Below are 15,469 nucleotides of genomic sequence, written 5' to 3' on the forward strand. Positions count from 1 at the left end.
AGAGGTTCTGGCTTTTCACTGATTTGGGCCCTGAACATGCAGAATGTTGTTAAAAACAAATTCAATACAGGTGTGGATTAATTGTACAAAGCTCTAATTGTGAAGTACCTGGATACAGATACTCATGAGCAGCAAAGCATTCTTCCCAAATGAGTGTCACTGAGGGATTTGGACTCAGTCTGTGTATGTAAGACAGGAGTTGCACAAAGGAGTATCCTGTCATTTTCAGTTGACAGATACCATCTCATTCTGCCAATCTCTCTCTAGGAATTTTTTCTGTTTTCTTAAAGAGTGGGAAAGCAGGAGCTGGGAGGCCAGAAAATGAACTGAATCTGCAGAGTTATTTGAATCTCCAGAGTTATCTGGGCTGTGTTGGAGTGTAGCATTGCTTGGGGTTGTCTTCCTGCAAACACTCTATACCAGGGTAGTAAAATGCATCCTTGAAGGACCATGCTGTGGGTATGGAAGGCAAGAGTCTCCAGAAGTGTTGGTACTACACTGCTCCTTCTGTCAAATAAGTTTTGCTTGACCCTGGGTCTTTTACCTAAAAGAAGATAATAGAAGGGGAATTAAACTTTTTGTAGTCCTTCTATGAAGAAGAGTATTCTAGCATCTGCAGTGGCCATGGGATCAGGATGAAGATTGCTGTGCTTCTACCTAAACCTTTCTGTGAGATGCATCAGATTTCTCTAACTGTTTCTGAATGCTTTCCAAAGTATTTTCAAGTTCAAAACTGTATGTAATACAGAGGCTGGTGTCGTCTTCTAGGGGCCAGTAGTAGCCTGAGTTCCTTGGTACACAGGGGCAACAGAAAGCCTGCAGGAGCAGAGCATTGCTGGAGGCTTCCTGGCAGCAGTGCCAGGCTCAGGCTGGCCTCACCTGTGCAGATAATAAGGTTGTCAGTCTCTAGGTTTGGATACAGAATTGTGTTTGCAAGTCACAGAAGTTTGTTTTGAAAGCATCAGTCAGCAGTAAGTAACAGCACGTTTGAGTTTATTTAAGATGTTTTCTCTTTTTATCTTTCTTTTGATGTTACAGGAAATATTCAGGAAGTCATTTTGCAAGAACGCTTGGAAAAAGAAGATGAAATTCTGGTTTCCTTGGCTGGTTTGAAGCAGGTATTACTATTGCTTAGCTTAACCTTCTTGTGTCCTTCAGGGCTATTAATCCTTTCTCCTTTTTTCTCCTGTTTTATTCTTTTTGTATACTGCTGGTTTGTGTTCTTGTAGCTGTTTTACTGGCATCAAACCTTGTGGTGTATTTTTATTTGTAACAATAAAACTCAGCTATAAAGAGTTCAAACAACTTGCACAGTATTTGCTCCTGTGGAAGTTTTGGAAGCCTCATATCACAGCTAAAGAAGTGCAACACCTAGTGCTGGACTTAAGCCATGCTATCATTTTTCTTAATGCAAAATGTACTTGCTAGACAACAACTACGCCTGTGTCCCCATGATTTCATTGTGACAACACTTGAATATCATCGAATTAAAGGAAAAAATACTACATACATAAAATGAAAATGCTGCTGAGCATCTGTAGCTCTGATTATACTGCCCCCTGCTCGCTCAAAATACATTTTATGAAGAGCAATGTGACATATTTTAAACCTATAATGAGGCAAGGAGTCATCTTAACAGTTTTATTCTCTTTCAATTTCTTGGATAGTTGTTTTCCAGACTCTAATCAAAAACAAATTTCACTGTTATTTCTATCTGTAACCAATATAGGTATGAATATTGACTTGCTTCCTGTCTTTTCAAAGCAGATATTTTGGGGAAATGGTGTATGAAAGCAGTCTGTGCAGAGCTTTAGAAAATGCAGAGTTCCTCCTAGTTTTTAACTTGCATCCTTTCCCTTTCTATTCAACAACAGATCAAGGATATCCTGAAAGGTTCATTGCGTTTCAACCAGAGCCAGCTGGAAGCTGAAGAAAATGAGCAAATCACTATTGCTGATGATCACTACTGTTCCAATAACCAGAACAAGGGGGCAGGTGATGTCCTAAAGGGACCTGTCATGACAAAGCAACAGTTCATCTCAGGACAACAGGTAAAATAAAAACATCTCAAACAGGCCATTGACGACCTTACATGTTTTGGAGATTTCCTCTAGCACATCCAGACATTATGTGGGACATACCAGCATTCCTGGTCCATATGGAGAGTGGGTTAAAAGTGTATCGCTAGCTACTGCCCTACTCTGATTAATTATTTTTATTGTAGCCTTATGCTCCACACATAGATATTTAAGTCTAAGTGTTAGGCCGTGTTTGGGGGAGTTCTTTCACACTGTTGAATCACAGAATCACAGATTAATTTCCTACCAAAAAACGTAAAAATTGCAGGTAAATGTTCCCATACCAAATGTTCCCACATGATTATTCTCATTGTCCTTGTCCTCCAGGATCCCATTATGTAAGAGCTGATTAACTGCATTGCAGGGTATTCATGGCCTGTGCCAAAAAGGAAATAGCAAGGAGGTTGCTTTTGCCTTTTACTTCATTGTATTGACTTTCTCCTTGAATCTGTAAACAATGTTTTCACATACAAAGCATACAGTCATAGGACAAGTTCATAGACGAAGGGGCCCTCTCTGTCTAAGAGTCAGACCAACCCAAACATGCCTGCTCATTTCTGTGTTGAGTTCTATTAAGTCTGCCACCCTGCTCCTGATACACTCATGAATCAGTGGCAGCACTACCACCTCAAAGTCTTAACTGAGTCTGCAGTCAGTTCACTTTTGAGAAGTGTACTTAGGAACTGCAGGAAATATTTATTCATTTTTCAAATAATGATGAAGGGTCATTTTAATTTATTACACATGATCCCCCTGAGTTAGAACACTCTATGTTAAAAATATGTATTTTAATTGTACTTTGGTATTAGAGGCAATACCAAGATTTATTTTTTAATACTTAGTAATGGTGAAGAACAAGGCTTTCCTAGGGAGTTTTCATTGCTTGCTTAGCTGTTGTCATTACAATCACTACTTTCTGCCATAATAAAGGCATAGGTTAAGCTGATACAGTGTATTGGACTGTTGATATAATGGCATCCTATTTTTGCCCTTGATCTCCTAGCATTTTATATTAAGTATCTTTTGTTTTCTTTCCAAAATGTTAAATAATGTTTTTTGATGATTTTTGTACATCTAGAAACTAGAAGGCAGAATGCCATATAACATGGCAGCAAGCTCTGTGTGTGTGTGTGTGTGAGAGAGAGAGAGAGAGCAGACCCTAGTGATGCTGGAGAAGCCTTACTCAGAGGCTGGTCTAAACCATGTACCATGGACATGCTGGGACTCTTTGGGTATTAAGTGTGGAGCAAGTGAAGCCTGGTCTGCACAGATTTCTCTCCAGTGCAGATTTCCAGGGCAATGTACAATGAGGTCTGGGCTTATCCCAGTGTGTAGTCAGGGTATCTACATCCAGTCCCAGGAACTGAGTGGCATCCATGGCTCCCACAATTTCAAGGCTGCTCATAAGTCAACTATGAGCAATGTGAGTAGAGGTTGCATAATCTAAGCTGCTGCAGAGCATTAATGAGGCATTAGCACTGCATGGTTTATGTTTGGAGGTGCAGTACATTCTTATGGATTAGCCTCCTCTCCTCTTATCTTCTGGAACTTCCGATTATGATAATGAGCAACGGCACCTCTGATGTAAAGAAAAAGATTAGTGTTAGAAATGGTACTCCAGGAGGACTGGTGGTATCCTTAGTTAGTTAATTAGGGATAGTTTGTCTAACTGTCCCCTAGTTAGTCTGTGCTGTTTCCAAGCCCTTAGTCTTTAACCACCACACATAAAATCTAATAAAAAGAGGAGAACTCTAGACCCCTTTTAATAAAACACAGGACAATAGAACTGCGGAATAGTGGACTGTGAAATTAGACTGTTAATTGATGGGCTCAGTTGTTGGCCCAAACCAGGGCACAGCCCAGGCTTTTAGCTCTGCTGAAGAGAGAGGGCTGCATTGGTGCCCTGGGTCATGCTGGGAGTACTTACAGAGAGCTGCAGGGGGATTAAAAAACAACCACTTCTAGGCATTTTAATGCATTTCTTGCTAAATAAATTTTGACTCTATTTGCATTTTCTGTGACTTTGGTAATGCCTGTAATTCTATTTGGTATGATTTGTACTGTAGGGATTGTTCTTTGCTAGAGTTATAGAGTTATTTTCTAGGGCAGCTGAAACAGTTACAGGTGTAGCTATGCTGTAAATGAGATTAAAATCTGATTTTTTGTGCCTGGTTGTTATAGAAGAATAAATTATTTCTCATCTTAGCTTTTTTAAAAAGTGTTATTCCTCTTTCTTTGTGTCAAAATCCCTTTCTGCAAAATGAGGATAAGGATATAGCCCTTCTTTAGAAAAGAAAGCTGCAAAATTAAAAATGCAAAAAAAAATTAAGATAAAGGCTAAAAGAAATCAAGCATTTTTTTGAATGTTTGGCTTTGGTAACAGCATGCAGTTGACAAACAGAAGGCTTCTGTTGCTAAATAATGAATGATAATTAACACATTATCTTGCCTTTATGTCTGTTCAAAGAAGGAGGCAAAATTAGCTGCTGTTCTTCTAAGCTTTCTTGATTTGTATCCTTGCAGTTAGTTTTAACTCATTCACAGTGTGAAGGCAAATGAAATAAGCCTGGTCCTAGTAGCTGATATTCATCAGGAAAAATTGTTTGGAGAAGCCATATGGCAACGGGCGTAAGGTTGTTAACTTTCAAAGCTACTGGAAGTATAATTCTGTCATTTTTCATTTATTCAGTAGTGGCAGCAGATGGGAAAAAACATGCTTCACGTCAGCATGAGTTTCCTGAAACAGAAACAGGCAAAAGAAGAAGGAAGGAGGTATTTTACCTCTGGAAATATCAGTTCCAAAATACCAGTGTATGCTAGGGATAGGCAAACATTTACAGGCAGCCCTTTTATAGGATTTTGGGGTCAATATCTCTGCTTTGCTGCTTCTCTGTTACTTCAGTGAGCTATAGGTCTCCTTAACCAAACTGAAAAGTGTGGGTGGCATGAAGAGTACTGTTGGGAAGCTAAAAAGTAACAACAAGAAATTGGGATGACTGGTTTTCTTTATTAAAGAGCAGGATGCTTTTTCAACTGCACTAGAGAACACTCTTGAAAGCAGAATTTGGGAAACTGGGGAGTGCCAGAAACAAAAATACTGATCTTGCTGGGCGAGTGTTTCACTAAGTAAGATCTGTGTCACCCTACGCAAGGTGGAGGTGTGAGGGCTGTGAGGACTGAAATAAAGGATTCTTGATAGCTTGGAATAATAAAGTGTGTAATTTTGAAAAATGAGGCAGTACTGCATTCCCTGAGAGCTTTTAAATAGAAGTGTGGAAAGAGGCCAGGTGAATTATGTGGCAGTGGTTGTTTAGAGGAATGTATATTTCTGTTGTACAGGGCGGGGGGATGGGAACAAAGTTCTGAAATTTTGACTATGGCATTTAGAGCTCCAAAAAAGTATCAATACAGGCTGGAAGATTAGGGATTGAAAACAGCCCTGCTTGAGAAGGACTAGGGAATACTAGTGGATGAGAGGTTGGACATTTCCCAAATGGGCTTTCAAGCCCAGAAATCGAACTGTACCCTGGACTGCATCCAAAGCAGTGAAGCCAGCAGATCAAGGGTGGTGATTCTGCCCCTCTGCTCCCCTCTGGTGAGACCCCACCTGGAGCACTGCATCCAGCTCTGGGGTCCCCAGCACAGAAAGGACATGGACCTGTTGGAGCAAGTCCAGAGCAGCATGACAAAGATGATTAAAGGGCTGGATCACCTCTCCTATGAAGACAGGCTGAGAGAGTTGGTGATTTTCAGCCTGGAGAAGAGAAGGCTCTAGGGAGACCTAATTGTGGCTGTTCAGTACGGAAGGGGGGGGCTTAAAAGAGAGATAGAGACAAATTTCTTAGTAGGGCCTGTTGCAATAGGACAAGGGGCAATGATTTTTAACTAAAAGAGGGTTGGTTTAGATTAGATCTAAGGAAGAATTTTTTTTTATGATGAGGATGGTGTGATATACTGGAACAGGTCTCCCAGAGAGGTGGTGGGTGCCCCATCCCTGGAAACATTGATCGTCCAGTTGGACAGGGCTCTCAGCAACCTGCTCTAGTTGAAGATGTCCCTGTGCCTCACTGTGGGAGTTGGACTATGTGACCTTTAAAGATCCTTCCAACCCAAACTATTCAGTGATTCTGTGTTGGTGGAGCAGAGCCACGGTTGTGTGCTGCCTGTGTCCTCAGCCCCCTGGTGATGGCAGCTGACTCACTGACAGCTCATGAAGACAGCACTTCAAACAGACAAGATGAAAGCAAAAGACTAATTACTAACAAATGATGCTTCAGTTCAGAAGTGTTTAAACAGTGAAGTATCTCTCCTAGTAGGATAGAACTCTGTGGTTTTAACTTCATGGAAACTGCTTGAAGTTTTTGACATTTGAACTACTCCGGTTCTGCATGTATCAAGAGGGTTGGAGATCAATTTTGATAACACTCAGAAAAGGCTAGTTGATCTTTCTAAAACCAATCTGTTGGGTTTTGTATGAATTTCTGTGAAAAGGGAGTTACTACCAAAAATAATAAGATGTCAATTTCTATCAGTGTTATGACTGTCTTACATTGGGACAGGTAAAATTTTGGACTCAAGATACTTCCATTTGAATTATGAAGTATTAAAATTAGTTCATTACAAAACAGAATATTATATGTTATTAAACCTATAGTAATATTAATTATATGATATTATTAGACCTGCATACTTGCAGATAACACACAAAAATTATAAATTATGAGAACAGGATATTTCAGAATTTACTAGAAAGGGAGATATTTGAATCCTTATTAATATAAATTTAGGCAAAATTCTGTATTTTAATATATTTTCTCATTCAGCTGTTATTTACCTTTATTATGACTTCTAACAATTTTTAATGACTATGCAAATGACAACCAAAGACTTCCAGCTCCCTCATTTCATCTTACAGTCATTCATAATCACAGGTGGATCTTGCTTCCTGAGCTACAAGAACATTCTGATCTATAATCAGTAATCAAAACAAGAAAATAATTTTCAGCTGTAATAATAAATTTTCCTAAATTAATTTTGCTGGTGGTCATAGATTCTGTAACTGCAGTTGTGGCTGATGCTTGTGGTACTCCAGTTTTATATACCATACTTTAGACTCATCTTTATCTCATTCAGATTATTCCTGTTTTTTCTTTTCTGTAACTGCTTGCTTTTTTTTTCTTTTTGTAATACCTATAATCTCTTTTCACCCCAGAATTAATTTACTGGTTTTTTTTCCTTTTTTCTTTTTCTTTTTTTTTTTGGAAAGTTCACAGGTGTAGGGCTTGTATTGCCACAAATGTGGGTACACATTTCCCTTTACTTTTCCTTTTTCTCAGTCTTGCATTCATGTAATCAAATATATTGGTTTTGGCATCACACCACTTCAGGATGCTTGTACCTACAGGCCATTTGGCAGGTTGCATTATTACTCTGACAAAAACCTGTGTGGAATCAACCAAGAAAGCAGTCATGTTCTTGCCAGAGGAACATAGCACTAGACAGGAGCTGAATGCAGCTCTTGCAGCAGGAAACAAAGTGTTGTCCATTTGGGTTGCAACCAAGCTACAAGGCTGCCAGTTGTCAACACGTGAGAAATCCCACTCTACTGTGCATGGCAGTCTCCCTTTCTAATTACATATGGCTCTGACTGGAAGAGCTGGGATTCTGAATGTGGCTAATATAATGGAATATAAGATTGAGACTTCATAGAGTTTTCTGATGCACTGATGTATGGTCTTGAGCTACTACCTAAGTGCTCAGGGACACATATTTCCCAAGGTCTAACCAGACAGAATTGGGATTCCCAGACCCTCATTTTCTGGAAGAGGTAGGAAATAGTCAACAACACTAACCCTGGAAGCTCTGGCAGCCCTGATTTTTTGAACCTAAACTGGTGCGCACTAAACCAGGTCTATGGGTGGTTCCGATTTCACAAGTCAGGGTTTTGCTAGGAAATTTTATATATGACAAGCTCCAAAATGCTATTGTACATGCAAACCAGCAAAAAAATTCTCAAAACTACTTCACTAAATATGACAGGAACCCACTATAATTACTGAAAATCTTTGCAGCTGTAGTGTATGTGTTTTATGCTATGTGGATACACTATGAGGATGAGACATGTAAGACTGTTAGACCAAAAAAAGTCTTTTTAGAGTGTTACATTTTATGCTTTTTTAAATTTGCTCAGTTGGTCAGATCATGGTGCTAATATGCCAAGGTTGTGGGTTTGATCTTTGTGTGGCCCATTCACTTAAGAGTTGGGCTTGATAATCCTCGTGAGTCCCTTCCAGCACAGAATATTCTGTGATTCTGTGAAATAACAAATTGTGTCATCCAAAGTTAATATCCACTTTATTTAGACATTGCCACTTCTGGATAATAATTATTCCTTTGTCCCATTCCCATGTGCCTGACATGCTTCATAAGCCTCATTCTGTGACAATACTGGTGCTTACTTCAAGTCCTTTCTGTGCCATTGTTTCACAGACTACAACTGATCTGAGCACTGGTGAGAGCAAGAGTGCTGATGACTATATTATGGTTTCCAAAGAAGAGGAGAGAAGTAAAAGTGCTGTTCCAGAGCCGGTGCAGGCCCTTCAGGCACACAAGGAGGCAGCGGTGAAGCCAGAAGCTCCGTCTCGTTCTTCTTTGATATTTTCTGACCCTCTGATGGGTTCCATTTCAGCCTCCTCCAGCAACCTGAGCTCCAGCCCTGATGACAGCAGTAGTAATAACAGCAAAGATTCTGACTTTGCTATTGTCAGCCCACTGGACATCTAAAGAAACAGGTTGGGAGAGTTAGGGAAATCTGTCATTACAACTCAGCTCTAATTTCTGTGATTCCACAGGTTGGATAGTTCTTTGGATTATAAGGACAGAAAATAGATAAAGGTAGCCCATTTCAGCTGTCAAAAGCCTAAATTAAAATAAAAAGGCAAGCAAACAAAAAAAGACATAAATTTGCTACTTTAAAAAAATAATATATACATTTTAATAACTGCCTTAAATAAAGACCCAGTAAAACCCAGTTCTAATATAAAGTTACTATTAATTATGCTGTTATCCTACTTAGGAGCTTTGTTACTATAGAACTGTTGCTTTCCCAAAACATAGAATAGTATATGCTAGGTACCATAATGGAAATGGGTGGATATTTGGCATCAGACCTGAAGCAGCAAAGACAGGCAAGATTTAATATTGTCCCTTTACAAAATATGCTTGACTGGGTTTTCTGTGTAGGAAAGGGTACTGTAGAGACTGTGATTAGAGATCTAGGGAATGAGTATCAAAAAAATTAAAAGCATCATCCTGGTAGGAAGTTTGTTCTCACTTGAGAAATCCTAGTTTCTTCATTTTCATCCTGCAATAGCCTGAGGTGTGTTCAGGGCAGAGGTTTGTGTAGTTGTTCCTCAGTGCTTACAGGAGACTTATGTGGCAAACTCCTTGAGAATGGGGGCCTACACAACAGGGTCTTATTTGCCTTTCTCTACTTTTTCCCCTTGAAAGTTCCCAGTTCACCTCTTTCATTCTTCATCTTTGTCTACTTTTACTTCCCCTGGCATGATTTTTTTAATTTTACTCAGACTACCCCAGTTAAAAAGTAGGTGCAAGGGAAATAACAGTATTTCATAATGTAGACCTGAGCTGGTTGAACTAAAGCTAGCCCGAGTATGCTAACATAGCAGGGAAGGTTGCAAAGTGAAATGAAATGTTCATAAGTAAAAGCACTTTATGTCTCATTGCTACTATCTTCTATAGACTCTGTTTACATATATTCCTATATGATTTCCAAATTTCTAATCACGAGAAACATAATGGTGCAGCAGCGTTAACCAACAGAAAGTTTCTAATTACCTCTGTTACTTGTTCTTCTATGGAAAAGTGTATCTTTTTCCCATCAAGTCCACAGTACATTTAGCAACAGCTTTTTTCAAGTAGATAAGGGGGGCTTTCTGTACTCTCTGATCCCTATAACCTCTGTTGGAATTCATAAAACAAAACTGGTGGTGAGTAGACTGCTCCTCTTGCAGGACCTACACAGAGTTAGCTTGAGGAAAGAACGTTAGTATGTCACTCTGTCACAGCAGCAAAAAAAAGCATTATTTGCTTTTAAGATGCATATACATTATACCATGCAACAACTTCCTATTTGCATGGCAAAGCTTGTGTTTGTTCAAAGTTATGAAATTGTAATAATTTGCTGCTTAGTCTGTAATTGTAAATGAAGTACTGTATCCCAAAGATGAGGTGACATGTAATTTGCTGGTCTTAGATTTTACAAGATCTGTGTTGGTGACTGAACTGAAGAGTTAATTGTCGTGTAATTACATGGTAGATGCCATCCTTACATGTTCAAAAGCCACCTTGTAGTTCTTAAGAGATTATTTGTGCCTTGTAAAATGTTAAAATACGAGAATGTTATGAGCAGGCATAGCGTCACACCTCTCTGCAACAGAATGATACAAACAGATGACTATTTAGATGAAAGATCTTAAATGCATAACATCTTGGAGAGGTGTTTCTTTTGGTTTCATTTTAAGTTTCATGAAAGATCACTTTGGAATCAAGTATGCATGCCTGTCTCCAGTTTATTTTATTACCCTGAGTTTGCATGAATGCCAGGGGATTGGGTGGCTGGTTGATTTATTTCAGTCTTTCAAGCTTTTCTAGCCTTAACGTATGCAGCAAGGCTTATGGCTCCATCAGCAAAGGATGGCTGTTGAAGAAGTACCTGTGGAAAGAGGAAAGAAATATTCTGGGGACAGAGAGAAAAGTTTTATATTCTACATAAACCTTCTAAGATTCCAGTAGCTTGGCAGGAGAAAATGTTTTTACTTCTTTTTTATTTTTTTAAGCATCAGTCTTTTGATTTCTATTCTAGTGGGTTGTTTCAGGGATCACATTGCTATTTTCTTGAACAGTCTCATTGCCAATAGAAGAGTGTGATTTGTACAGGTTTTTTATTTTTGTAAATGAGTTGTATCTTTAATGTTGCATATTTTAAAACAGTAGTGAAAGTGTATAAAGATTTGGGGAGTTTCTAAGAAGAATCAGTGAATACCAATAAGCTGAATGCGTATCATGCTATGGGATATGATAAAAATCTTCAAAAGCAGAGAGATGATTATACAAATAAGATCAGAGTAACTCCAGTAAATGAATCTGGTTTGGTTGTACCATGTCCTTTCACATCTCAAATATGTTGTTTCTGATATTTGATTATAGTGCAGAGATAATTAAAAGTATTTTAGTATATTCATTAAATTAGAAACTTGCAAGTTAGATAAAACGTCAAATCATCACCCTGTTTTGTGTTACATTAAGAATATACTGAAAGAGAAACTGTCATTTAAAATACAAGATTATTCTTTTTCTCCAGAAATGACCTGCTCATAATGTTCATGAATAACAATAATCAGATAGAAAAATTATAAGCATTAAAAATTGCTGATAAAAACTGATGCAGCATTAAGACTGCTGATCTGAGACTGTTTTACTGTATCTCACATCTGTAATTTATTACTTTAAAGTCTCTTGCATGTTATGTCAGTTGTATGTACTGCAGAAAGGCAGTATCATATTTTGACTGGGTATTGATTTAGTCGTGGAGCTTTGTATCTTTACTCTGGAAGAACATTTAGCCTGCTTTATTAAAGAAAGAATTAACAAACTTTCTGAGTTGTGCTTGTGGTGTTTTCTCCGAAAAGAGGGAAAGCTTTCTGGCTAGAATACTGGAAGTATAATTTCTGAAAACTAGGATGATTAAAACTTTAAAACTATCTATATAAGCACAAAGTTTATTAATACTCTAATCAGATTTTATGTATGTGATCCAGGGAATAAAAATGCTTGTCATTTTTCTCAACTAAACCATATAGAATATTTCCTGCTTTATGAAATTTCTTGTATCTGAAAATGAACCAGTATTTACCATGACATAAATTTTCTGTAATTTCATGAAGCTCAGTATAGTGTCATCATTGTGTCTCAATAACAGTGTCAGTATCTGTACAGTACATTTCTGAATCTGTATACTTGAATTCACATTCTTAACTCTTTCCCATGATTCTCCAGTATGTTCTCATTAAATGGCATAGAGGCAACTATTTTAAAGATTACTTTCCAGATTTAAGGTGTACTTGTGCCTGGCAGTTACAACGTCATCTGTTCAAATACATCCTAACATGAACAGATTTTCAAGTTCTTGGTGTCAGCCCTTAAATAATACTTTTGATTTTGTGCTGCATGTGTTGGTCTAGAATGAATGATTCTAATGATTTATTAGACTTGAAAAGGTACAATTTCATAAAATAAACTTCATTTGGCTACAGAATAGTAATTACACTGTCTTGTAGTCTGTGCTGTTCTTTTGAGAGTAATTATATACAGTCTGTACATTAGTGTTTGCGGTGTCCCCCAATCTGCTAGACTCTGGCTTTAGTAGTTAGCTTAATTTAGAGATGAAAGAACATGAAAAAAGGTCATTAGAGTAAGAGCAACTTGAAGCATGCACACAGGCAACTTGCTTTCCTGCTTCTCACAACTTATTTAACCGCTGAAATGATAAGGGAGGTTTTAGGTATGTGGGAGGATCCTGCAAGAGGCAAAGTGCATAACTGTAGAAACAGACAATGAGCTGGAAGGGATGCAGCTTGAGACTCTGAAACTATGGGTTCTTTAGGGCAGGAACCATCTTTTTCTCTGATGTTGTACAACACAAACACTGTCAAAATTAGTATAACAATAATAATGATATACTCATTGTTCTACCACTTCTTGCTCTTTCAAACTGCAAGCTAGATTTAATCCAGTAACAGTAACTCAGCTGATAGCAGTAGTGTTGGAGCAGCAGAATCTGGTCCCGCACTGCTGAAATAAGCGTGGATAAGGAACAGTAGTTTAAATAAATAAATTTAAACCAAAGAAACCTCACACCAGAAACAGGACTATAATATTGCCAAATACAAAAAACTGTATTTCTTTCCAGATATATAGGAAGTATAAGAGGTATTTTCTAAACTGTGCTTCAGGTAGCACTTGTGTAACTTGTTTGACTACGCCAGGTAGGTTTGTGCAAACCTATCTTTGTTTTTAACTTGTAAAAGCCTAGCTGATGCTAGGATGTGGGAAGTATTAAAATATATCAGCTGCAGAGGGAAGACATTGTGGTTCTGTTTTCTGTGAATGGTAAGAATTTGATCCTTCAAATCCCACTGATTTAACACTTTCACTGTCTTCCATGGTAACAACATGAAAAACCCTGTAATCATTTCCAGAGACCTGATGGGAACTCCACTGCTTAAGTCATCACATGCAGTTGTAGAGTTTTGAGCTGAGAAAGTTTTCACAGCTTTGCCTTTAACGATGAGCTTTGGGGACTGTAGCAAAACCAGGTGTGTCTGAATTTTTAACTCCTACAAAGAAGCATTTGAAGATATTACAAATTATCATGTCAGTATTTTAGACTTTTTGGAATATAAATGCTACATAGTTTCAATATGGAGAATAGTTGTCAAAATATCTTGACTGCCCACCTACTGTGTTAATTGAATTCAGCAGATGGGGAATATAGCAGCATTTCCAGAGCATCATTAAACTGCCCTTTCAAATAAGAGTATATCAAGCAAACAGATATTAGAAGGCAGATTGTCAGTGGTGTCATATAACTTTCTAGATAATATATGTCTCTCTGCAGTGGTCAGGAACATGCATCATTTCTGTCCACTAATGGAGGGGCTTGCAACATTCTGGAACACGTGGCAGAAAATGTAAGTGAAAGTGCGCCTGTTCATAAAAACATTTTTAAAGCTTCAAGTATTAGACTACACCAAAACGATTTTTAAAATATAAAATAAATACATACAAAGCTTATTTAGGCTTGCAAAGATTATCAGGTCTCAAAGAAGTTTCATTTCATTTAGAGAAATTTGATGGAACTCCAGCCTCCAAGTGATAGCACAGCGTGCCTTACAGAAGCACCTATAGGAGGTTGGGACTGCAGTGAACTTCTTGTGCTTCAGGCTTGTAACTTTCAAATTCTGAAGAACATTAATTCCACTATGTAAGCAATGAATTGCACATGTTTACTATTGCAAAGAAGTCATGATGGGGGAATTCCTCAGCAGACCCTCTTTCCAAACTTCTTTTGTTCTCATTTCCCACAGTCAAGCCCATCTGACAATTTTGTAGTACTCATAAAAACTTCAGCTGTTTCATCTTCTTGAATAACTGAATTCTGAATCACTGTGACCAAAGTTAGCTGTTAATCATTTCAGGACTCTAATACCCTATGCCTGCAGCCTGGCCACCAGCCCAACCAGTGTGCTTCTTGTTCTCATGTAAAATCTGAAATCTTATGAAAATCTCACAATACTTCTACAGCAGGTGGTATCCACATTTGATCCTCATTACTTCCCTGGGGTAAACTTTATTGTAAGTTTTATTGCCTAATATTTTCTCTAGCCATACTTCCGTTGTAATTCTTACAATCAAGAAAAAAAACCAGAAGAAAATCTTGGCTTCACTTAAAAATACTTGGCTTTTTCTTTTCTGCCTCTACTGGTAAAGTCTCTTTGCTGAGAATTTTTGTTCTGTTTCTTGTAAAACAGCCTATGTGTATTTATACTGCTTGTGGGGTAAAGTTCTGAGATATGTTCTCTTTTAAAATGCTGAAACAAAACACTGATTTCTCCAAATTTTTTCTCATAATAAATGGGGCTTGAGTTAAGCATAAACTTTTTAAAAAACTATGAACAGGAATAGTGTGTGTTTTCAATTTCTAGAAAACAACATCTTTTAGTAAACATACTGGAGGGCAAATAATGCACTCTACCAAACTATGCCATTTTCTTTAAAAAAAAAAAATTTAATTCACGATTCCATCTGGTGAAACCATGGAGAGAGCTCTATGTGGGGCACAGTGCTCCTGGGCATAGGGAAAGGTGGCCCATGGTTGTGCTTGGAGGAAATGCAGAACACCCAAGGCCATGCCACACTGGCATGTGTTCCCATGTCTGGAGCATCGTTGTGCAGGGAACACAGGCTGCAGTGTTGCTGGACAGATGGAGGATAAGACGATGAAAATTAGTGTGTGAAATTTTACCTTCCATGGATCTTTAAGCTTCAGAGGAGATAAAAACAGGAAAGCAATTGCAAGCATCGTTAACTGTGCTGGCATTGCAGTCACTGAAATGTGCTTTCCTCAGTGTTTTCTTTCTGTGGGATGCAAATTTTGCATTGTAGAGGGGTTTATAAGGAGCAAATAAAAATCTCTTTTTTTCATATTCTGACATTTCTGCTGTATGTGAATATTGTGAGTTTTTAAAGAGATGTTATTATTGGTGCATATCCACATAGAGATTGCAGCAACTTCCCTCCTTCTCTCTCCT

General features: G+C 38.1%; 1 protein-coding gene across 7 annotated transcripts in view; it reads left to right on the forward strand.

The window, feature by feature from the left end:
• TBC1D5 (TBC1 domain family member 5) overlaps positions 1–11,752 on the forward strand; it is a 317,263-nt gene extending 305,511 nt beyond the window's left edge. For all 7 annotated transcript variants that reach the window (XM_068207556.1, XM_068207547.1, XM_068207565.1 and 4 more), the window contains 3 exons: positions 1,039–1,118; positions 1,875–2,051; positions 8,568–11,752. In XM_068207556.1, coding sequence (XP_068063657.1) covers positions 1,039–1,118; positions 1,875–2,051; positions 8,568–8,861 — 551 coding nt within the window. In that variant the 3' untranslated portion in view covers positions 8,862–11,752. The remainder of the gene's footprint in view (positions 1–1,038; positions 1,119–1,874; positions 2,052–8,567) is intronic.
• The last annotated feature ends 3,717 nt before the right edge of the window (positions 11,753–15,469 follow it).

This window comes from Anomalospiza imberbis, chromosome 1, assembly GCF_031753505.1.
Source record: "Anomalospiza imberbis isolate Cuckoo-Finch-1a 21T00152 chromosome 1, ASM3175350v1, whole genome shotgun sequence".
In the NCBI taxonomy this organism is placed as follows: Eukaryota; Metazoa; Chordata; class Aves; order Passeriformes; family Viduidae; genus Anomalospiza; species Anomalospiza imberbis.